The sequence below is a fragment of the Eupeodes corollae genome, chromosome 2 (genome assembly GCF_945859685.1).
Source record: "Eupeodes corollae chromosome 2, idEupCoro1.1, whole genome shotgun sequence".
NCBI classification, from domain to species: Eukaryota; Metazoa; Arthropoda; class Insecta; order Diptera; family Syrphidae; genus Eupeodes; species Eupeodes corollae.
In genome coordinates this window covers 36,254,080-36,278,143 of record NC_079148.1, presented here as the reverse complement: position 1 = coordinate 36,278,143, position 24,064 = coordinate 36,254,080, and the positions used below count along the sequence as shown (strand labels likewise).

Here is a 24,064-nt window from a genome sequence, read left to right as displayed (position 1 = left end):
AACCAATAAAAGTTGGTAAAAATTGATTTTCGACTCAAATACCTTCTCAAAACTTTGAGATATTGGCTTTAATTTACTTTTATCTTTCAAAAAATATTGTTGTCAACATTCAGTAAAATTTTGAAAGAAATCGAATTGACAGTTTTTTTTACAAAAAATTAAAAACCGGAAAAAAATTAACAAAAGTTGGTAAAAAATGATTTTTGACTCAAATATCTTTTCAAAAATTTGAAATATTATCTTCAAGGTAATTTTATCTTATAAGATATATTGTTTTCAACATTCGATAAAATTTTGAAAAAAAATCGAATTAACTGTTTTTTTACAAAAAATAAAACTAAAAAAAAATACTAAAACTTGTTAAAAATTTACTTTCGACTCAAGTAGCTTTTCAAAAATCAAAAATATTGGCTTCAAACTAATTTTATTTCACAGAAAAAATTGTTTTCGATATTCAGTAATTTTTATATAAAAATCCAATAGTCCGTTTTTTCATAAAAAATAAAATCTACAAAAAATGATACGCAAATTTGGTAAAAATTGATACGAGTACATATAGACAAACTTTTAAGCAAGACAAATCGACAGACGGGATGGGAAGTTATCAGTGTGGGTCGCATCCCAGCCTCTTTTTTTTTTTATTTGTAGGAAGGTACATATTTAAATAAAAAGTGTAATTTCCGTACTGATCTGATGGTAATAAGAACCACAAACCCCATTTGATGCCTAAGCTTATTTCTTCGAAACTTCACTTCCTATAAGATACAGTTTTAATTCAATAAATTTTCTTTCCTTTAGGGCGTGTAAGGTATCCTTAAGACTTTTTTCTCCATCAATAAATGTGTGTTAAATTATAAGATATTTACCAAAAATACAAAATCTTTCCCCTCTTCCAACACACACACCAACAAAATTGTTGTTCATCGCTCTTTTTTTGTATGATTTTTTGCATACCTTTCTTTCTATCATTCTGTCTTTTACTTCTTGTTCTTCGTTCTCCATTCTCCTTACGATCCACAACACTCAGCAAAAGCAAACCACCAACAAAACAGAAAGAAGAAATAAAAACCAAAACAAAATCCACCACATACATTCCACACTTGTTTTGTCAGCTACGCAGCCCAAAGAAAATCCAACCATAAACAGATTGCCTCTCATTCCGTTCGTTGCTGGTTGGTTGATCGTTCCGTTCGCTCGCTCTGCCCTGTCAGTCACATTCGCCGGCTACCTACAAAGAAAAAAACACAAATTTAAATAAAATAAAAGAATATTTTTATCTTTCTCCATCGAGTTTGAGATCAAATAAAATATTTCTAATCAAATTAAAATTACCTAAACCTTCCTTAATCGAACAAACTCAACGAAACAAAAAGCAAAAATAAAGGATAATACTAATTTTTGCAAATTATCATAAACTAAACATTGAACATAATAAATTAAACATTTTGCATGATAAGTATACAACATTTAAAAATACTTGTTAAAAATAAGCAACAATAAAGTAGTGAGCAACGTTATAAAATAAATAATAAACAGAATCATAAAATACGAAAAATTTAAACATAAGATTTAAAAAACCAAGGATATACAATTTCGAAACTGGAAACTCGTCATTTTTGGTGAATTGGTTGGTAACAGTGCATCGCGAGATTCCTTGAAAATTTGAAGAAAAATTCCTTAAAAAGGAAGTGGGTGCTTCTTTCTGCTCGTTGGTCAAATTACTTTCTCCTTGTGTGCTTTTGATTTGCTTTGAACTGCAACAACAAATTAAGTAATAAAAAGTACCGATATAAGTTCTTTTTTTTTTTTTTTTGAAAATATGCAGAAGCAGATTCCAGCTGTTTTCTGCTGAGTTGTAAGTTTTTTCCTGTTCTGTTTCTGTGCGTTTTTGTTTTTCATCTTCTCGTGAATAATCTCTCGTTTAGTGTGACATCAGTTTTGTTGGTAAAGTTGAAAGGAATCTTTTTTGTTTTTTTAGTGAATACGACTCTCGTCGGGAGTGAGTGTGTTGGCAAATAGAATCAAACAACAACAAAAACAAAATAAAAAGCTTCTTTTTTAACTGTTAATCGTGATTTCGTTCGTTTGCGTCGCTTTGCTCCTACTACCTAACCTACTCCTATCTGCTCACGGACTTAAGAAAGAAGGCAGACCGCAGAGCTAGCTCGATTCCGACTCCGACTCCACATTCCTGTCCCTTGTTGTCATCGTTTTTTAATTCATCAATTCTAAATTTTTCAAGTTTTTTTTTACTTTCGCGTATATAGTGTGTGTAGAAAGGAAACAAGAAGTCTTAAAATATATAAAAAGAGAAATATGGACCTTTTGTGCACGGAAAAAGTCCTTTTAAATGACACCGATGTCTTGTTAAATAGTTACAATGTTCAAACTAACGGTTATGCAGCCTCTGTTACAACAGGTGGAGTTGGTGGCGGTGGCGGTGGAGGCGGTGGTGGTTATGCTAGTGCTGATGCCGGTGATTTAACAACAACAACAACAACTAACTCATACGCATCAGCAGCAGCCAATTACACTCATCAATTGTTGATTAGTAAAAATTTGGAACAAGTTAATACAGCTGTTGAAGATCCGGTATTTTTGAGTGATCGTTGTCTTGAGAATGCCTTGAAGGCCGAAGACAAACATCCAACAGTTTGTTCATATTTTAAAACCGTACAAAAGGATATTACACCGCCAATGAGAAAAATTGTTGCTGAATGGATGATGGAGGTGAGTTTTCTTTTTTTGCTTGAATTTTATATTGTTTCTTTTCTTGTTCCAGATGATTTTAATTTTTATGAGTGTTAAGGTTATGAAGATAATAAAGACAAAATATATACCTATTTATAATTTAAATAAAAATATATGTGTATAGCTGTTCAGCAGCTGTTTTATTTGTTGCTGAATCTGTATGACGTGCTTTGCTTATAAAATGATAGACAAAAAAGAGTGAGTTTGTGTGTGAGAGAGAGAGAGACGAATATTCAGGATTTGTGAGAAATGACAACATTTACGCAATTTTTGTTTGTCGTTTCTTTTTCTGGTGAATACCTTTGCATATACATTAGGGTGGGTCAAATTTATTACTTTTTTAGCCGATTTGGAGAACTTACGAACTTACTTAGGTTATGTGGTCATTGTGAGTTTTTTAACTTTTATTTAAAGTAATAACATTTTTGTTTTGAGTTTTAATTTTTTGTATAATTATTTTAAGTTTATTTTTGAAAAAAAAGAAGATATTTTTAAATTTTTCTTATCAGATTTTATTATCTTAGACAGTGTTTTCCAAAACAAAAGCAACTTTTATTGCCTCGACTATTTTATAATTATAAAACAAAATTTAGGATTTAATTATGGTATATATTTTGTTTTTCAAATTAAAATAAAATAAAATCGTTTTTATTAAATAAAGCACAGTTCAATATTAAGCAGGTGAAAACAAAAGCAACCTTTAAAAAAGTACATTTAGACTTACTCAAATATTACTAGTGTTTTATTAACAAGCCCCTTGCTTTTAATCACTTCAGCACATCTACAAGGCAGGACATCAATTAAATTGCTTATTATGCCGTTTGGGATGCTTTCATTTTCAATTTGATCAAACAGATCGTTTTTGTGTTTGCAATTAATCCCTACAATTCGTTAATCTACAACTTCCCACAGATTTGCAATGTGGTTGAAATCCTGGGACTGTGTTTCATTAAATCACGTCTTTGGGTCGTTGTGCTACTGAAGTATCCATTTCAGGGACAATTGATCTTCACCGTGTGGCAGCGTTATATTTTGCTAAATGTCGGGTTACATAAAACGATGCATATCTATAACTAGTCTGGATGCGGAGGGTTTCAGAGTGATAGCCTATGCGGACGACGTTGCTATAGCAGTTTCAGGAAAGCATCTTAATATCCTAAAAGAACTCTTACGAAAAGCCTTAGACAGACTAATACTTTGGGCTGATCGGAGTGGACTGGGTGTTAACCCACACAAAACCGACCTGGTCTTATTTTGGAGGAGATACAAAATTCCATTTGTCAACCCTCCTTATATTTAAGGAATCCAATTAAAATTCTCAGACGAGGCTAAATACCTAGGTCTTGTCTTAGACAAAAAACTAAATTGGAAACGCAACGTACAGGAAAGAGTCAAAAAAGCTACTGTAGCTCTCTTTTCTTGCAAAAAAGCTATTGGTAATAAATGGGGTTTCCAACCCAGCATCACGCATTGGCTATACACATCGGTAATTAGACCGATTTTAACGTACGGTGTGGCAGTATGGTGGATTGCTTTAGAGAAAGGTATAAACAGGGATAAGCCGTTCAGCCTGCCTATGTATAAACGAATCGCTTCGCACGACCCCGTCTGCGGCACAATTCGACAGAAACTTCCAGATTTCTATACCTACCAGATCTTTTTGGGAGGATAGGACATACTTGGAGGATGAGTCAATCCATTTTTACACAGATGGGTCAAAAACAAAAGAAGGGGTTGGTGGAGGTGTGACTCTGAACGACTGAAATTAAGTCTCTCATTTCGACTTCCCAATCATTGTAGCGTGTTCCAGGCGGAACTTTTGGCGATTAAAGAAGTCTTGTCTTGGCTCAAAGAAATCGTGATATCAACATCTGATATCCGTATTTTCTCTGATAGCCAGGCCGCTATGAAATCTCTGGACTCTGCCTCTACAAACTCTATATAAGTCCATAACTGTCGATCACCTCTAATGGAGATGGCGCAACAGTTAAATATCCACCTTTGCTGGGTGCCGGGCCATAGAGACATTCCAGGTAACTGTAAGGCAGATGAACTCGCCAGGAACGGTACAGTACAGCCCATCCTACCACGTTTGGCAAGTACTGGCATACCAATCGCTACTTGTAAACTGCTGCTATTGCAAGACGCTGTGAGGAGGGCAGGCACCAGGTGGAACAACATCACCACGTGTCAAGTCACAAAAAACATCTGGCCAACACTGGATTTAAAACGTTCAAGGTGCTTGCTCTCTCTAAGCAGATCGCATATAAGCTCGATAATAGGTGTCATAACCGGACACTGTCTAATAGGAAAGCACGCCACGAGACTAGGCGTATTCTCAAATGACTTGCGGAAGCTGAATGGACGAGGAAGAGGAAGAAACGGTTCTTCATCTTCTCTGTGTCCGTTTCCATCTTTGACAGCCACTATAACCTAACCTAACCTTACCATCTATTTGATGAATCCGTCCTATTCCATGCCCGGAAAAACATCTCGACACCATTACGTTACCTCATCCGTGTTTCATAGTAGTTTTGGTGTAACGTGGATTTATTGCCTCTTTGGCTGTTCTGCCAAAACCCGACAGAAATCATCGGAACCCTTGAAATAGAGTACGTTTCTCCATTTTCTAACGGTCCAGCTAATGTGGTCATGAGCAAATTTTAAACTCGCCAGCTTGTTTTTGGTTGAAATAGTAGACTTTTTGAAGCTTTGAAAGCTTTAGTCTACCATCAACAGCTCGTCTCAGAATTGTTCTAGCGCTTAAGTTAAGTTCCAATAGGGTTTTTATTTTTCTAGATGAAATAAAAGTCTTTTCTTATTTGATCTTATCCTCTCGTTTTGTTGTCCTTCTTGGTCTGCCACTTCGATGAACCGTTTCGAATGATTGGATTTTAAAAATTTTATTAACCACTGATTTTGGAATGAAATATTTGTTCAATGTGTAACTATTTTAATTTGACTTATTCCACTTATATTTTTTTCTTTTATGTATTTTTCTTTATTTTTGTATACGTACATACTATGTGTACGTTTTTTGTGTTACCATCCGTAGTGTGATGGTTAGTGCGTTGCCCTGTCAGGCTGAAGGTCTTGGGTTTATACCTAAATTTTTGTCACGGTTACTTGCGAGGATTTAACACATCTTCCAAGAGTAATCCTTGTCATAAAAAGTACTTTTTTGTTTTTGTCATAAAACTGTAGGTCTTCTCCATTCCTAAAATGACTCGCATACACTAATGGTTAAGTGTAATAAGGAACTAGGCTCTTGTTCGCTACCGATTGTAAGAAGAGTTCCAAAATATTATTTTCAATGTAATTTTTGAATTAAAATAATTCTTTGGTGTCAGACAAAATGGTCTTAAGTCATCATTAATCATTTTATCATTGTTAATTTGTTTCTTCGTAGTACCCGTGACTGTCATGGGAGAGGTCTTGGTTTTGATCCCTGCCTATGCCACCTAAAGTTTTTTTTTCACGAGTACTGCCTCTTGCGAGGAATTGACAAATTCTCCAAGAGTAATTCTTGTCATGAAAAGTGCTTTCTCAAATTTGCCGTTCGGATTCGGCTTAAAACTGTTGGTCCCTTCCATCCCTGACAACAGCACTCGCACACAGGAATGGTTGAGAGTTGTCAGTCAATTTATTATTTATTTATTTAATTTGTTTCTTCGTCATACGTATGTGAGCCACCCTAATGTAAACACATGTGTGTGGAAAAGTACGCAGAAATACATATAAACACATTTACATTGTGATCGATTTTGAATTTGCATACATATTTAACTTACCTTATTATACCTACCTACCTAACATAAATGCGTAAGAATTTATTTAATCATTCAAGAAAAAGTATAATTTGTTTGAAGAGTTTATTAAAGTTTGTTAGTTATTTTTTTAACCCATTGGAGTGTCTTTAGATGGAGTTAGATTTTTACCTCTACAGTGTAAATAACTGTTACAAAAAAGCTCTTTATCTGTGCATGTATGAGTCATAACTCTTTTTAGCAGTTTACATGTTTGAAAAAAGCTTTATTTTATAACTTACCTGCTTAGGTTGTGATATTGAGTTTTTTCTCGAAAACTACAAAAACGATTTTATTGAAAAATGAAAGTTTAATAGGAATCTGGAAATAATTTATAAGACTTAAGTTGAAATTTAATAGAATTGTTTTAAGTATAATTGTTTCGTTGTCAAAATGTAACGCTCCTTGGAGTTAGAGCTGATGGCATGTATTTAAAAGACCAATTAGTTACACGCAAATGAAGCAAAATCAAACCCATTTAGCTCTTTGGAGCTTCAAGCTCTCGCTTAAATGCTTCATAGGGTTTCTTTAATTCGTAAGGGCTTCAGGTTCGCTTCAGTGCTTCTTAGAACCAAAGCATCACTTGAATGAAATATTTATCATAGCAGCTTCTATCGAGGCTTTCATATATTTTTGCTCCTTATTATAAAATTATGGTGTTTAAAGTCGAAACCTCTTTTTTGAAATAGTCCAAAAATGGTTTGGGAAGCCAATGCATAATAGAAATCTTAATTGTATGCTTCGTGTTCGCTTCTTGTCTTGTTAAAAGATTTATGTGATTTGGAGATAACTCGTATCGTCTTCAGCAGTTACTGTTGTCCTCTATAAATGTTTTTCAATGAGAGGTTTCATTGTAAAAAGATGGTTGCTTGCTATTTGGTTACCTGCCGTTTTGTTTGTCGATTCCATCATCATAATCATCACCGTGATAACCTAGATTCTGTACTCACTGGTTTCCTTCGACAAGCCACTCCACCCTGTTTCTGTTCGTTAGTCAGAGTGTTCTGTTGACCCATCTGTACCTGTATAGCTCGTTAGTCTCAAGATCCAGAATTTCACCGATATCAACATCTGTCAGAGTTTGCCACCTCATCTCAAAACTATCAAATTCTATTTCACATAATAAAGATCAAACGATTCCTAAGATCAAAACTATGAATTTAAGTGCTAATTGGCTCACCAAACTTGCTTCCACTTCGCATATCGTGGCCGTTAGGAAAACAATTCCCTTCTCTTCACAATCATTTAACCTTACTTAGACTGCAAACTCATTGTAGTGGAAGAAAACCGCTTTATCAAAGGGTTTTCTCTCTTATAACAGTTTTACAAATATTTGAAGTATTCGCACAGTGAAAAAAAGTTTCGTCTAATGTTTATACAGATGTCGGTGGCGCTTGAAATAATACTTAATATTTTGAAAAGAACTTGAATTGAGGACACAAAAGAAGGCCAAATTCGTTCGTAATTGAATTTCAATAAAATATTTAATAATTTGTGGAAAAAAAATCTACATCCTTATCTTTTTTTCTTATGATTGCTACCGATATGAAATTTTTCTTAATTCAACCAGAAATATAGCTTATTGGAAAAGACCCCCCAGATTCATAGCATTAAGTCACATTACCTTTGGTTTCAAATAGTTATGTTCCAGGTACCTTATAGTGCCTAGAAAAATCACATTCTTGTGTTTCTCTGCACAGCTCAAAGCAATTCCAATTAAACTTAACTAAATTAGCAAACAGGAAGAAGAAGAAGAAGTTGAAACCACCAACAAAAGCCGGAAGAAGTTAACTCGCGTCAAAATCCAAAGAAACAACTACCTATTACAAATTCCTTCTACCTATTACGTACCTATGTTCGAGTATACATGTGATTGAATGTCAAGTCAAAAACCCTTTCGATATTTAATTTTACTATGTATCTATAATTGAATAGAAATATGTGAATATGATGTATGATGATGATGCAGCAATACTCAGTATTCCTGAAGTTAGATACTTCGAAAGTCTCAACCCATAAACATGGTGCAATATCTATCTAACTGACTGACCGGATCGTCAAGAAAAGACACTTTTAGCTATAGCATTGATGGTCATCACAGTCAGGCCCGATGTGAAAATTCCAAGAATGTTGTATTTTTTAACCAGTCAGCAAAGTTGCAAAGTATCAAAGTATAAACATTGAAGCAGTGTTTGGATGATCAAGAGACAGTCAAGCATATATAGATACGAGATATGACGATAAATGGATATCGTCATATATTTATGTAGGTTGTAGGTATGTTATGATTATAAGTTGTCTTGTTGATACAGGAGCATGGAATTATTATATCTACTTTACCGAACTTCAAGCTACCTATTTTTAATTCAAATATGACTTTAGCTTTGACTTGGTTAGGTTTTGAGAGATTCTAATGTGCAGGTAGTTTTTATATGGGTTGCTTTGAGTGATTAAAAAAAAAATACGTACAATCGTGGTTTGGTAAAACGAAAAAAATTAGCACTGATGGAAGCAATTACAGGTACTTTCGATAGTGGTGTAATAAACCTAACCTACTAGTCGTCGATTGATGGCGGCGACGAGGACGGGCGGCGCCAACAATACTATAGGCGTCATTAATTTTCTTAGCTAATCCATAGTCATCATATTGTTCTTGGTAAAAATGTGTTTACCTACCTTTATTTGCGGGTAAATACCTAACGAGTTAGGTTACCTACATGCATTTTTGCATATTATTGTTTTTATAATTGCTTTTTTTTCTAGATACTAATTACTGTTTTCTATATTTTATCAATTCATTCCAATTGCACAACTAGTTAAGGTAGGGTAACTACCTTTCTAACCTACCTAGGTACTTTTGGTGTTGTTGTTTTTTTTTTTCAAATAATCAGAAAGGTGTAAAATGATATTTAACAATAATAAGGGTCTATCTACATTCAACTAAACTGAGCTTAATCATTTTATTAGTAATTAACTATTTGTGTATATTTCTACTGTGCCAATTTGATGGGGGGCAATTAAAAGTAAAAATTTTCCATATTCATTCACAGAGTTTATTGAACTGTTTAGATACATTTTTGTGACTATTTTTGTAGGTTCCTTGGTACATTAATTTCCTACCATCTTCAAAAATTGAGAATGGAAAGAATAGCAGTGTTTTTTTCGTAGCAGTCCTGTTTTTAGGTATGATACAATTTAACATTTGTCAGTATAATTTATGTAAGGGGTGGTTAAATTTTAAGGGCCGATGTTGATTTTGAATTAAAACACAATTTATTTAGGAAATTATTGTCATTTCTTTTTATTATGATAATATTGCTATGGTTCACACGGCACACCTCCTTTCGATGCTGAGGCGTAATTGAGGTTTTATGCCGTTAATATATGACGAATTATCACATTCTTTAGCTCTTAAATTGTTTCTGGCTTAATACACCTTTTCCTTCAAATAACCCCAAATAAAGAATTCCAATTTTGTCAAATAACATGCTCTTGGAGAAAAATTGACATCGCCACCACGTACAGCTGTGTTCAAAATAATAGGAGTGCTTTTACAAAATTTGCTCAAGTGTTTTTTTTACCATGTGTATACGGGTAATCAGCCCATTTCTCTACCGGTAAGTATAACGGGACATTAAAGATGATAAAACAATGAACTGGTTTGCAATTCATAACCGTTTACATTTGTAACCAGAGATCAAATGATCTTTACTCTCAATCAGGCTATTCAAAATAATAGGAGTGTGAGTTATATTGTACGTAAAAAAAATCAAAAACTTAAAAAAAAAACAGTAAGTAACTAAATTAAAATAGGAATATAAAAAAATAGTTGGAATATCGAATATATAAACAAGTTTGGTTATTTAGTGGGCCGAGGAAAGCACTGCACCGACGAATAACGGGAAATCATAAAAAAGTTACGAAATGAAGGAAAAACTTATAAGGATATAAAGTTGATGTTGGGGTGCTCTGACCAAATGATCGCCAATGCTGTAAAATATGAAAAAAAAGTCGAAACTCGGGGACGGAAACGAGAAACGAGTGAAAATGACGATCGTCGTATTGTTCGCTACAGCTGAAAGGATCCTTTTGCGTCCTCTAAGATGATCCAGGAAGATCTAGGACTGGCAGTAATTAGCGTAACAATAAGAAGGCGATTGTTGGAACACAATCTTTCCGCTCGCAGTCCACGAAAAGTGCCGATGCTTACGAAAAAACATGTAGCCGCTCGTTTGAAATTTGGAAGAAGCCATGCTAATTGGCCTGCAGAGAAATGGCGAAACATTTTGTGGACTGACGAGACCAAAATTGTTTTATTCGGTGGAACTGGCTCTAGGCAATACGTCCGACGTCCAGAAAATTCCGAGTTTAAGCCTCGGTACACCATTAAAACGGTAAAGCATTTAGCTACTAAAGTGATGGTATGGGGCAGTTTCTCATATGTTGGTGTTGGCCCCATACATCAAATCATTGGCACGATGGACCAGCGCGTTTATGTGGATATAATGTCCAGTGTGATGCTGCCTTATTCGAGTTGGAATATGCCGGCTAAATGGGTATTTCAACAAGACAACGACCCGAAACACACCAGTAAGTCTGCCAAGGAATGGTTTTGGGTCAATGAGGTTGAATTCATGAACTGGCCAGCTCAGTCGCCTGACCTCAATCATATGGAAAATTTATGGGCAGATGTGAAAAAGGGTGTTTCTCGACGAAGACCCTTGAGTTCGAGACAGTTGTGGGACGCAGTCGAGGAAACATGGAACCAAATTCCAGTTGAGAGTTGTCAGGCCCTTGTGAACTCTATGCCACGCAGATGTGTAGCAATTATAAAAAACAAAGGATTTTTCACAAAATACTGACAAAAAAATCTTAATATTGAATATTTTTTTTTAGTTTTTTATACTTTATTTTGTTTACTCCTATTATTTTGAACAATTCGTTTTGGCTTTATTTTGATAAAATTCATGTTTTTACTACCTTATTTGTTTTAAACAAAGTAGTCTTTAAGCATAATAATAAAAGACTGGATTACTTATTTTGTACAAAAGAAAAAATAAATTTAAAAAAATTATACAACTTAAGAGTCACGATTTAATCTAAAAAGAACAGGCACTCCTATTTTTTTGAACACAACTGTAAGAAAAAGGTGTTTTTGTTAAGCTGCGTTCAAACCACATATCGCCCACATCCATATCTTTCAATTTGGGCCATAAAAAGTTCGTTATCATCTCACGATAGACGAAACCATTCACCAGTAACTTTCTGACCGGTCTCATTTTAGAAAAAAAAAGAGGCTGGAATGCGACCCTCACTGATAACTTCCCATCCCGTCTGTCGATTTGTCTTGCTTAAAAGTTTGTCTATATGTACTGGTATCAATTTTTACCAAATTTGCGTACTATTTTTTGTAGATTTTATTTTTATTAATTAAAAGACGGACTGTTGGATTTTCATATAAAAATTACTGAATATCGAAAACAATATTTTCTGTGAAATAAAATAAGTTTGAAGCCAATATTTTTAATTTTTGAAAAGCTATATGAGTCGAAAGTAAATTTTTATCATTTTTTAATTTTCTGTACAAAAACTGTCAATTCGATTTTTTTCAAAATTTTACTAAATGTTAACAACAATATTTTTTGAAAGATAAAAGTAGTTTATAGCCAATATCTACTATTTTTGAAAAGATATTTGAGTCGAAAATCAATTTTTACCAACTTTTATACATACAATTTTTTTTTGGAGGTTTTTATTTTTTGTAAAAAAACTGTCAATTCGATTTTCCTCAAAATGTGTCCTTATGTTGAAAACAATATTTCTTATAAGATCAAATTAGTTAAAAGGCAATATTTCAAATTTTTGAAAAGATATTCGAGTCGAAAATCAATTTTTACCAACTTTTGTTAAATTTTTTTTAGGTTTTTATTTTTTATAAAAAAACCATCAATTCGATTTTTCTCAAAATTTGTCCTAATGTTGAAAACAATATTTCTATAAGATCAAATTAGTTAGAAGCCAATATTTCATATTTTTGAAAAGTTATTTGAGTCGAAAATCAATTTTTACCAACTTTTGTTAAATTTTTTTCAGGTTTTTAATTTTTTGTACAAAAACTGTCAATTCGATTTCTTTAAAAATTTTACTGAATGTTGACAACAATATTTTTTGAAATATAAAAGAACATTAAAGCCAATTTCTCAAAGTTTTGAAAAGATATTTGATACGAAAATCAACTTTTACCAACTTTTACAAATTTTGTTTTTAAGTTTTTATTTTTTTAAAAAAAACTGTCAATTCGATTTTTATCAAAATTTGTCCTTATGTTGAAAACAATCTTTCTTATAAGATCAAAGTAGTTAGAAGCCAATATTTTAAATTTTTGAAAAGATATTTGAGTCGAAAATCAATTTTTACCAACTTTTGTTAAATTTTTTTTAGGTTTTTAATTTTTGTAAAAAAACTGTCAATTCGTTTTCCTCAAAATTTTATCAGATGTCAAAAACATTTTTCTTTGTTGCACAAAATTGTTTTGGAGATGAAATCATATTTTAGTCGTAAAATTTTGGAGGTGACAAATTTTTTTTTCAGTTTTTTTGATTTATAAAAAAAACCGTTAAATTGATTTTTTTCAAAAAATATACTTCTTTGATATCACGTTACAATATATTATATTAAATTTAATTAAAGTCTCTAGCGTTTTTGGTTCTTGAGCTATGGACGACGAAAAAAACGTCGCACGCACAGACATCTTTCTAAAAATCTTTTATTTCGACTCTTTGGGACCTTGAAACGTCGAGAAATGTCAAAATTTTCAATTTGACGAATCGGACTCATTACAATAACTTCCTATCGTCAATTCCGCTTATTGACAAATTCACTGAGGTGAAAAAGTGCATCATCACTGAAGATGATGTTCTTAAAAAATTGATCATCTGCTGTTGCCATTTCTTGCCACCATTCTGACCATGGTTGATTGACAATGCTTGAAATGCTTAAGGGGCTTTAGTTCTTGAATCAATTGCACCTTGTAAGCCTTCAACTCCTTATTCATAATGTTTATCAGGGACGAGCGTGAGAGGTGCAATTTTTTAGGACGACGATGAGTTGAGGTGGAGGCCTCTTCAGCCACACAGACGTTTAAATGGGCAGAAAAATTCACAAAGTGCACGATATGCATTTAACTTTAACTTGTCGCTTGATTGTGTACCTTTTCATGGTTCAAATTGAATTAGTCTGAAATTGAGAAATGACAAATCAAGTGCAGAAAAAAGTTTGACGTTTAGGTGCGGTTTACATTCAACATTTTTTTTACATACTTGTCAAAGTACTTTTTAGATTTTATTCTGAAAGGAATCGTGCACATAATTTTGTAGGACTATACAGAAATTAAAAACGAGGACAACACATACTAGCAAAAACTTATGAAAACAAGTATTACTAAAATTTTACAACTAAAAGACCTTATTTTGGTGCACTAAAACCTGTTGGCTCAGAAGAGACTACACAGCTTTTTATGACACGCAACAAGATACAAAATGCTGCGTTTTGCAAATAAAACATGAAATCTCAAAAAGTGCAGCCAACACTAAAAGGCATAATTTCTTACTGAAAAATAAAACTCTTCGAGCATTCCTTTGAAATACACAAGAGTTATCAATTTTACCAACAAAGATCTTTCAAACAAAATTTTTAGCTTAAGATTCGTTTCCATTTGACATCGTCTTTCAAAACTAACCCAACATAATTTCAACTTCTAATTGAGCTGCAGTCACAAAATTATGATGAATGTTGAAAATTAACAAAAATATTTTAAGACAACAAAAACAAAAGTATCTTAATCAACTCGTGTTTCTGTAGTTTGTTGTGTTTGTACCTATTCATAATAATTATAATATGCAATTCTTCTTCTCAAGTTTATTGAATTGCAGGTTCTTTAATTATTAATATCTATCTATAGATATGCACATACCTCTATAATATATGTATGTATTCAGTATTGTATATAATTCTCGTATTTCGTGATTAATTATAATGAATCTAGTCATTGCTTTATGATTTCTGATTGTCTGCACATTTGTGGTTAGATATTTTAATATTTAAAAAAATGTATACTAAGCTTTTATAAAAAGGGGAAATTTCTGATGAGGCAAGTGGATACTGGAAAGGTTACCTTAACGTACTATATACTTAAGGAATTTTAAATTTATGGTTACATCGATTAAGCTTACTTGTTGATGTTTATAACAAATAAAATATCACAGATGCATTTCAACATGGTTCGTCATAAAATATGTTTTTACATTAACAAATGTACTTGTATAGTCAGACCCTCTCCAGTTGATAATTGCATCATAAAGGGTGATTTTTTTGAGGTTAGGATTTTCATGCATTAGTATTTGACAGATCACGCGGGATTTCAGACATGGTGTCAAAGAGAAAGATGCTCAGTATGCTTTGACACTTCATCATGAATAGACTTACTAACGAGCAACGCTTGCAAATCATTGAATTTTATTACCAAAATCAGTGTTCGGTTCGAAATGTGTTTCGCGCTTTACGTCCTACATAATCGACCAAGTGAGCAAACAATTAATGCGATTGTGACCAAGTTTCGCACTCAGTTTACTTTATTGGACATTAAACCAACCACACGAATGCGTACAGTGCTTACAGAAGAGAATATTGCGTCTGTTTCTCTGAGTGTTGCTGAAGACCGTGAAATGTCGATTCGTCGCCGTTCGCAGCAATTGGGTTTGTGTTATTCGACCACATGGAAGATTTTACGCAAAGATCTTGGTGTAAAACCGTATAAAATACAGCTCGTGCAAGAACTGAAGCCGAACGATCTGCCACAACGTCGAATTTTCTGTGAATGGGCCCTAGAAAAGTTGGCAGAAAATCCGCTTTTTTATCGACAAATTTTGTTCAGCGATGAGGCTCATTTCTGGTTGAATGGCTACGTAAATAAGCAAAATTGCCGCATTTGGAGTGAAGAGCAACCAGAAGCCGTTTAAGAACTGCCCATGCATCCCGAAAAATGCACTGTTTGGTGTGGTTTGTACGCTGGTGGAATCATTGGACCGTATTTTTTCAAAGATGCTGTTGGACGCAACGTTACGGTGAATGGCGATCGCTATCGTTCAATGCTTACAAACTTTTTGTTGCCAAAAATGGAAGAACTGAACTTGGTTGACATGTGGTTTCAACAAGATGGCGCTACATGCCATTTTGAGGGAAAACTTCGGAGAACAATTCATCTCAAGGAATGGACCGGTAAGTTGGCCACCAAGATCATGCGATTTAACGCCTTTAGACTATTTTTTGTGGGGCTACGAAAAGTCTAAAGTCTACAGAAATAAGCCAGCCACTATTTCAGCTTTGGAAGACAACATTTCCGAAGAAATTCGGGCTATTCCGGCCGAAATGCTCGAAAAAGTTACCCAAAATTGGACTTTCCGAATGGGCCACCTAAGACGCAGCCGCGGTCAAAATTTAAATGAAATTATCTTCAAAAAGTAAATGTCATGGACCAATCTAAAGTTTCAAATAAAGAATCGATGAGATTTTAAAAAAGTTCTGAAGCTCTTAAAAAATCACCGTTTAGAATCTCTCGTAAGAATGAAAAAGTTGAAGCTAATTTGATCCTTTGAGGACTCCCTCCCTATTATTAAGTTTCTTCCCAAAATGACGAACAGTCATAATTTGCACATTGTCTTGTCTGTCACAAAACCAAAAATAAAACGTTCAAATGAATTTATTTATGAGAACTTAACTTATTCAACATTCTCAAGCTTTTCTTCATTCTTACTTTTTTTTTATTTAAAAAAAACAACACAACAAAAATAAAATCTAAAAATGCCAATCAAATTCCAAAACATAATCAAGAAGCTGAATGTGATTGTGATTTTGATTCTTATTTTTATTCTGATTCTGAATTTGAATCTGCCACATTCACAAAGAGGAAGAAGAAGAAGAAGATGACTTGGTGATAAATGTCTTGTTTGTAAACATATCAAATCAAAATGTTTATAAATATACAACATCACTTCACTACTTTATTCATCTTCTTAGTGCAAAAATTAAAATCATAACAAAAAATTTACATATATACAAAAATTTTGCAGATCAGTGCTGTCTCGCGTTAAGATGCCACTTTTGCTGCCGGTTGCCATTTCTGTTGCCGGCCGGTGAATCAGCTTGCTATACATTTCTGCTAAACTCCCACTCTATGTCTGAATCTGGAATTGGCTAATTGCATTATTTTTGTTTTATTTTATTAATTTTTGTTTCGCTCCCAAATTGTATCTTTGAACGGTGCTGGGAGCGGTGTGTGTTGAGTGTAATAAGACCAACCAACGGACCGCGCGTTCCTGTCTACTGTCTGATTCAATCTATTTTTATCCGCCCACCCCAATAAAAATAAAAATTTAAATTAAAAAAAAAAAACATCTTCAATTTTTGGAAAAAATGTTTAAATTAACCGAAAAAACGCAATAAAATATTTTTTTTCTTCTATCATATTGTTTATAACAAAAAACAACTAACAGTAATCAAAGTCAAGTAAGCAAAAGACTAACAAAAATATGAAGTTAAAAAGGTTCAAAACTCTTCGAATTTTTGGTGTTATCTTTGGCGACTAGAAGCCCAAAACATTAAACGCGCTATGTAAGGTAATAAAAGTGTCACACGCACTTGAACACCGCGTTATTATGACGATGATGCATATAATTAGATATAACGGTAACCGTAATATTTTTTCTTATTTTAAACAAAAACATTGAAGATAAAAAGGGTGAATAAATTTTGTCCTTTAGGTAATAATTTTTACATGTGACATAGTTTCAAAAATATTCTTGAATTTTTTTTTATGTTTTTCAAAAACTCATAATTTATGTTCAAAATTGTATTTGTCGGTCCTTTTTGTGGATTTCTAGTGTTCTGGGCGGAGCTATTGATACCTGGCAATTGAGTTCTATAGAGATTACATTTTTTAGTTTAGGAGTTCATTTTTTTGTTCGTACACATGGTGGACTCAAATCGATGAATGAAAATCAATATGCATGTTAAAAATCAGTTGTTTTGTAGCATTAAACATTTTTTTAATGAATTTTCTCCACCATTGTACTACTAACGTAGTGTATCGTAGAAGATCAAATTTCAAATACTTGCCAATGAAAAAAAAAGATCTCAGATCGATCCCGGGGTATGTAGAACGATGATGTCACATGCATATTCCATGAATGAGTAATTTTAAGTGAAGTCCTCCTTTTTCAGGGGTGGAGGGGAGCGTGACAAATTTTAAAGATAAAAGCAAATGATATGACAGAGCTTGGTCTGAAAATCTCAATTATGCAGCTTCTATGCAATATTTAAGTTGAAAATGTAACCCTCTAACGTAGGCGCCCCAGAAGCCTTGTGCCGGCCGGGCCCAACGGCCTCAATCCCAAAACATTTCATTCATTTCGTAAAAAAATGTCGATAATTTTAATGTTTCAGATTGGATTTTCCAATAAGTGGTTTCATTTTGAATATTTCACTATTTAGACAAATATTAATTTTAAGGATGTAATGTTTTGACATCTGAGAAGTAAAAAATATGTCATTATTAAAAATAATACGATATAACGCATTGAAATTGAAAATTAAATGCACTTCAAAAATCATCAAAACGGAGAAAATTGCTGTTGCAAGTTTTGACGAAATCATAATATTGTTGATTCCTCGTGGTTCTTTGAAATTAGTAAAGTCTTATTTCTTAGGGCTTCTGAAGTTAAGTTAACACAAGAACTGAACCCAGACGATCACCAGCAATGTAATCGTACCTTCGTTGGTTGATATGGGCCTTGGAATGCAACAAGATAATCTGAATTTTCATTGCAAAATCATCTTCAGTGATTTGACTCATTTTCAATTCGAAGCCAGAATTGGCGTTTTTGGGGTTAGGAATATTAAAAAATAATGTGATTGGACTCGTCCGTTTGACCAGGATGACCATGGAGAAATCACACTGTTCCATAAGGTTAGGTTAGGTTGGAGTGGCTGTCCAAATGTCATTGACGCACGTAGACCTCAAGGGTCCATTGTGATACCACTAATGAGGTTACTCATGGAAGAGTAATGAACTTAAACAAACCATTTCGTACTTTTAATAAAGTTAGAGAGACGTTTTGTGTCAATCGTTGCCAGTTATTCCTTCTAATGGAGAGTGCTGGACATGTACATAGAAGGTGTTGGACTGCTTCCTCTTCCTCCTCGTCCATGCAGCTTTTACAAAAGTCATTTGTGTAGACCCCTAGCCTCAGAGCATGTCTTCCTATTAGGCAGTGTCCAGCTGTTATTACTCCAATTGTAGAGCTTATATTTTGTCTGCTCAGGGATATCAAGCCTTTTGACCGTTTTAAGTCGATGCTTGGCCATATTTGCTTGGTTGCTAGGCAGGTGGTACTTTGTGGCCATCTAGCATTTGTTGATTCTAGAGCATATTGTTTGAGAAGATATTTGCATGTAGCAAGTGGTGTTCCTATGTTCCGTTTTTGGCGAGCTCATCAGCCTTAAAATTTCCCGGAATGTCTCTGTGGCCCGGCACCCAAATGAGGTGAATATTAAACTGTTCCGTCATCTCATTCAGAGATGATCGACAATCGTGGACTATTTAACAATTTGTGAAGACAGACGCGAGAGATTTAAAAGCGGCTTGGCTGTCCGAGAAGATTCGTATATCCTTGCAAGATATTCAGTTGTTCCGAATAGAAACCACTTCCAACTCCGTGATCGGTCTTTGAACCGTCTGTATAGAAGTGTACCGCATCGTCTTCCAGGGGTCTCTCTTCTTCCCAGGATGATCTTGAAAGGATGGACACATGGAATCTTTTACCGAATACTATTTTTGGGATGGTATAGTCTAAGCGATCTGGGATAGATCTGAAACTGTCGGAGGAACTCAGCGTTATGTCAATAGGGCTTTTGTAAGTATTAAGGTAGGGGCGGCAAAAATGGATTTAACGGTTAATGAGGGCAAAATAAAGTACATGCTGTCGTCAAGAAAGGACATACAACACCGACGTCTTGATCAAAACTTCACCATCGACTGACGTAGCTTTGAGGTAGTCAAGGACTTCGTCTACCCAGGCTCCGCTGTAAGCGCAGAAAACAACACCAGCGCTGAGATCAAAAGCACAATAACTCTTGCTAACCGTTGTTTCTTTGGGCTAAGAAACCAATTGAGTGGTAAAGTCCTCTCTCGAGGGACCAAAGTGTTGCTATATAAAACATTTATCATCCCCGTCTCGCTATACGGTGCAGAAGCATGGACTATGACAAAAGCGGATAAAAGCACTTAGGGTCGGTTCGAGAGAAAAGTTCTTCGTGTGATCTACGGTCCCGTAGGCATCGAAGGGAAGTGGAGGAGAAGATGAAACGACGAGCTGTACAGTGACGTAGACTTAGCTAGAAGGGTAAAAGTCCAACGACTAAGATGGCTGGGTCACGTAGAGCGCATGGAAACCAATGCTCCGGCCCGGAAAGTCTTCGAATCCATACCCAAAGAACAGCGCAGTAGAGGAAGACCGCGAATTGGAGCACGAAACTGGAGACATCTGGCTAGGGACCGAGGTAGATGGAGAAGTTTGTTGGGTGAGGCCCTAGTTCACACAAGGACAGTAGCGCCACCTTAAGTAAGTAAGTAAGTGTGATTGGACCTTACTTTATCGAAAATGAGGTTGCGACAAAAGTTAACTACATGGAAAGTTTTGCATTCAAAAAAAAAATTGAGGTCATGACATTACGACGGTAGAAAAGTCGAAAAAGTTGGGTCCCTGATTGCGACGATTGTGTCGATTGAGTTCCAACTTGAAAATTAGGGTCTAAAGCCGATTTGCGTAAAGTTTTTTCGAAAATTCGAAATTTCTCAAAAACGAACCGATATATTTTTATTAAATTTGCTCTGAAAGTTTGTTTTTTTTTCACTTGGCTTTCAACAAAAGCTACAATACAAAAAAACATATTTTTGTATAGATCCAGACGGATACCACCATAGAACCGTTATTTTGTTTTTAAATTTCCTCAGGAACTCATGAACCGATTTTCATAGCTTGTTTTGTTGAATAATATTTGATGACCAAAAATATCAACATTTTTGTTTTGAATTTTTAAAAAATATAATTGTTTTTTTTTTTCAATATATCTCTAAAAGGCGTGAAGATTTTTTTCCAAAATAAAATATAAAATGTATAGAAATATATTATTATTGCATCAGAAAAATATTTTTAAATAAAAATTAATAAAGATTAAGTTTTTTTTGAGACATGAAATGCCATTTAAATTTTTGAAGACAAGCTTATTTCTAGGTATATTTTATAGGAAACATCTTATAGGTTTCAGAATTTGAGCAGGTTTTGTCTGAAACACGTCTTCAATTTTGTGAAAAATGTCAAAGTACATATTCCTAAATAGGTATAGGTGGAACACACCCCTACACTCCTAGTGCCATTATTCGTAGTTTGAATTGTTAGTTATTAAAAAATAACCATTGATTCAGTACATTTTCAAGTTATCAGACTTATCGTATCTCCAATTAATAGTTTTCTTTTCTGTTTGCTGTTGTTGTTGCCGTTTTGTTCGACATCATGTCATAACCGCAAATTATTGCAAAACATATGCCGCCTTATGACGAAAAAAACAACACTCAAAAACCACAACAAAAACCTACTTAAACACAAATGTCACTTTTGGGAGAAGAAACAGACGACACAATTATGCTCTATCATTATGCTCTAGTGACTTTTCAACTACCTTAAAAACCTGGTCGTCATCATTGTCTCCATCATCATCATGATAATCGTCATCATCATCGGTGAAAACTGAAACTCCATTGCACCTGGTGTTTTTATTTTTATTATTCAACTTTTCTTTTTCCCTCAAAAAATAAATTGTGTCAACGGTCGGTGTCCTAAGGACAAAGAAAAAATGCGCATTCAAACGTTTGGCCTTTTGCTCCTACCTTAAAACAAACTTATGTAGAAGCTAGCGGCTAATTACCTTTGCTGTTGCTTTGTGCAGTCAAAAAATTTTGTAAGTGTCATCATAATGATAACCACCACGACGACCAGCGACGATGCCGATGTCGGTAACTTAAACTCTATACACTGCATAACCTACTGCAGTTTGATATGATTATGTTTTTATTTGTTTATAATTTTTATATTTGTTTTTTGTTATTTTTCTTGTGAACTACGGTTTTTTTTATTTTTTTTCTTAAATGATGACCATTTTCACTTTTGTTTTGTGCGGTGTCTTGAAGAAAAGTGGCCCCTAAAAACAAAACAACAACAACAACGCTATAAAACAAAAAAGGCCAAGTTCAATGTCTCGGTTATTCGGCCGGTCACACAGAAATCATTGAAATAAAACAAAACAAAATTATTATTTAAACAATAAAAAGAAAAACTAAAGAAGAAAAAGAAATATTATGCTTTTTCAAGCGAAACTCTATGCCGCACACGTTATTTGCATTTTTTGGTTTTTAGCTTTTGGATAAGTCCAAAGAAACGCCTAAAAGCAATTTGAACTCTTTGAACTTTGTTTTAAACTTTGGCAATGACATCAAAGGTATTTTCTACTTTTTTTTTTCATTTTTGTCAAATGTTTGACAAATTTTTGTATGTCTTTCCTTAAAATGTTTTGAAATAATTTTCTGCATTTTTGTATAAAAATGATATAAGAGAGAAATGTATAAAATATAGATATAGGGTGAGCATTCTTAAACGTTCCTTTTTATTCAAGTTTATAATCGTCATCGTTTAAAGTGATATGTTTATAGATTAATTAAAAGAAGAGGTTGATAGCCCTTTGATATAGAACATCATCATACCAGCTGGTCTCGAGCAAAACTACTTAAATTCCTAAGTATATCCACATTTGGCAAATCATTAGGAGCATTGGTATAGAAGAAGTTTTCTACATGGAGCCTACAACATCTTGGAATATAGAAAGAGAGGATAAGAAATTGTTTATTAACGTACACCAAGCTGCGTTAGGTATGTGACCGGTTATGACAGCTCTATAACGGAAATATAAATAGTGATGATGTGGTGGTTCCATAAAAGGCTCATCCATGCTCTCTAAGTATCGTTTAAGAATTCTTTTGCAAAGAAGAAGAATTCCCTAGTTCAGGATCACTTAAGGACTCTATATTTGTCTTATTGTAAGAAATAGGTACTTAACACTGAAAGAAATGCCGTATTGTGATTTGTTGTGTGGCATCTTTTTGTCATCGCTGTGGTCAGATATTAGAAATATTCTTTTTAAGTTCAGTTAAGAACTTTCTACCTTGGATCTTGTGAATAACAATAAATATTTAGCTTGAGTAGGAGTGAATACAAAATGAGCTTACATTAGAGATACCTTCTAGGTGATAAGGGTTTTCAAATAAGAGGTTAATTTTGGTGTCAAAAAACCGAGTAGTTTAAAAAAAACATCAATTAACAATGCTAATAGACGCAGTTACGAATCCCTTCCATACAACTTTCCATGAGGATTCGCATATTTGAGGCTGCATCATCTCGATTACCTCATGAACTCCATCTTTAAGGTCCTGAATCGATTGAACAGCATTAACAAAGAATTAAATTAATTAAATCACAACATCTCGATCACGACCTTGGAAAATAAAATGATCAGGAAACTCGTCTTGTAAAAATTGGTATTAATTTGTGCCACAATTTTTTTAACTACTATTATCATTATAACTGGTATCGTTCCATTTTTACCACTGGCGAAGTTTTTGATTGTCATATGTCAAACGATAACAGCTTCAAATGTGATAGCTGTCCAAATATTCAAATCTCGTGTCTTATAAAAAGATGAATACAAATTCACGTAAGGGGTGTTTTTTTTTTGTTTCTAATTTGGCAATTCTTTTTCGCAATTGGTCTATTTGACAGCTATTGACAAAAATATTGGATGCAACGATACAATGAGTCGGCGGTTTTTGTGGTGTTGTAAAATCATTGTTGTTTTATCAAGTATTTTAAATTAAAGATCCACTTTAGACCCTGAAATCCCATTTCTGGGATATTCCGAAACAAACATACAATTTTAAGTGTAAGTAATTGGATTTGTAAGTCAAGCAGTTTTAGGAACTCATCACACATAGTTGATTTTTTTAAAGACATATTCGAACCAAATTCCTGGGATATGGGAATAAAATGTGATTTTTTTTCAGATTTTTAGTACTACTTCGAACAAAAAGAAAAACAAAAGCCCTTAAAACTAAAAAATCCTATTTTCAATCCTGTTGTTGAAAACATCAACAAAACATTTAATTTTTCCTAAAAGTCTTACAAAATTTACCAAATCCCATTTTTTTCGAATATCCCGTGGTGAATTTCAATTGATTTTTCAATTAACACAAATTAAAATGTTTTACATTTAAAAACTAAAAAATCGTTGAAAACATCAACAAAAGATCTAATTTTTCTTAAAAGTCTTACAAAAATCTACCAAAT

The 24,064-nt window shown here is 33.7% G+C and overlaps 1 protein-coding gene across 3 annotated transcripts in view; it reads left to right on the top strand.

Moving 5' to 3' along the window:
• Positions 1-1,139: 1,139 nt before the first annotated feature.
• LOC129945098 (G1/S-specific cyclin-D2) overlaps positions 1,140-24,064 on the top strand; it is a 175,709-nt gene continuing 152,784 nt past the window's right edge. For 2 of the 3 annotated variants that reach the window (XM_056054758.1, XM_056054756.1), the window contains exon 1: positions 1,140-2,730. In XM_056054758.1, the coding sequence (XP_055910733.1) occupies positions 2,317-2,730 (414 nt within the window). In that variant the 5' untranslated portion in view covers positions 1,140-2,316. The remainder of the gene's footprint in view (positions 2,731-24,064) is intronic. The other variant, XM_056054757.1, reaches the window with a different exon arrangement.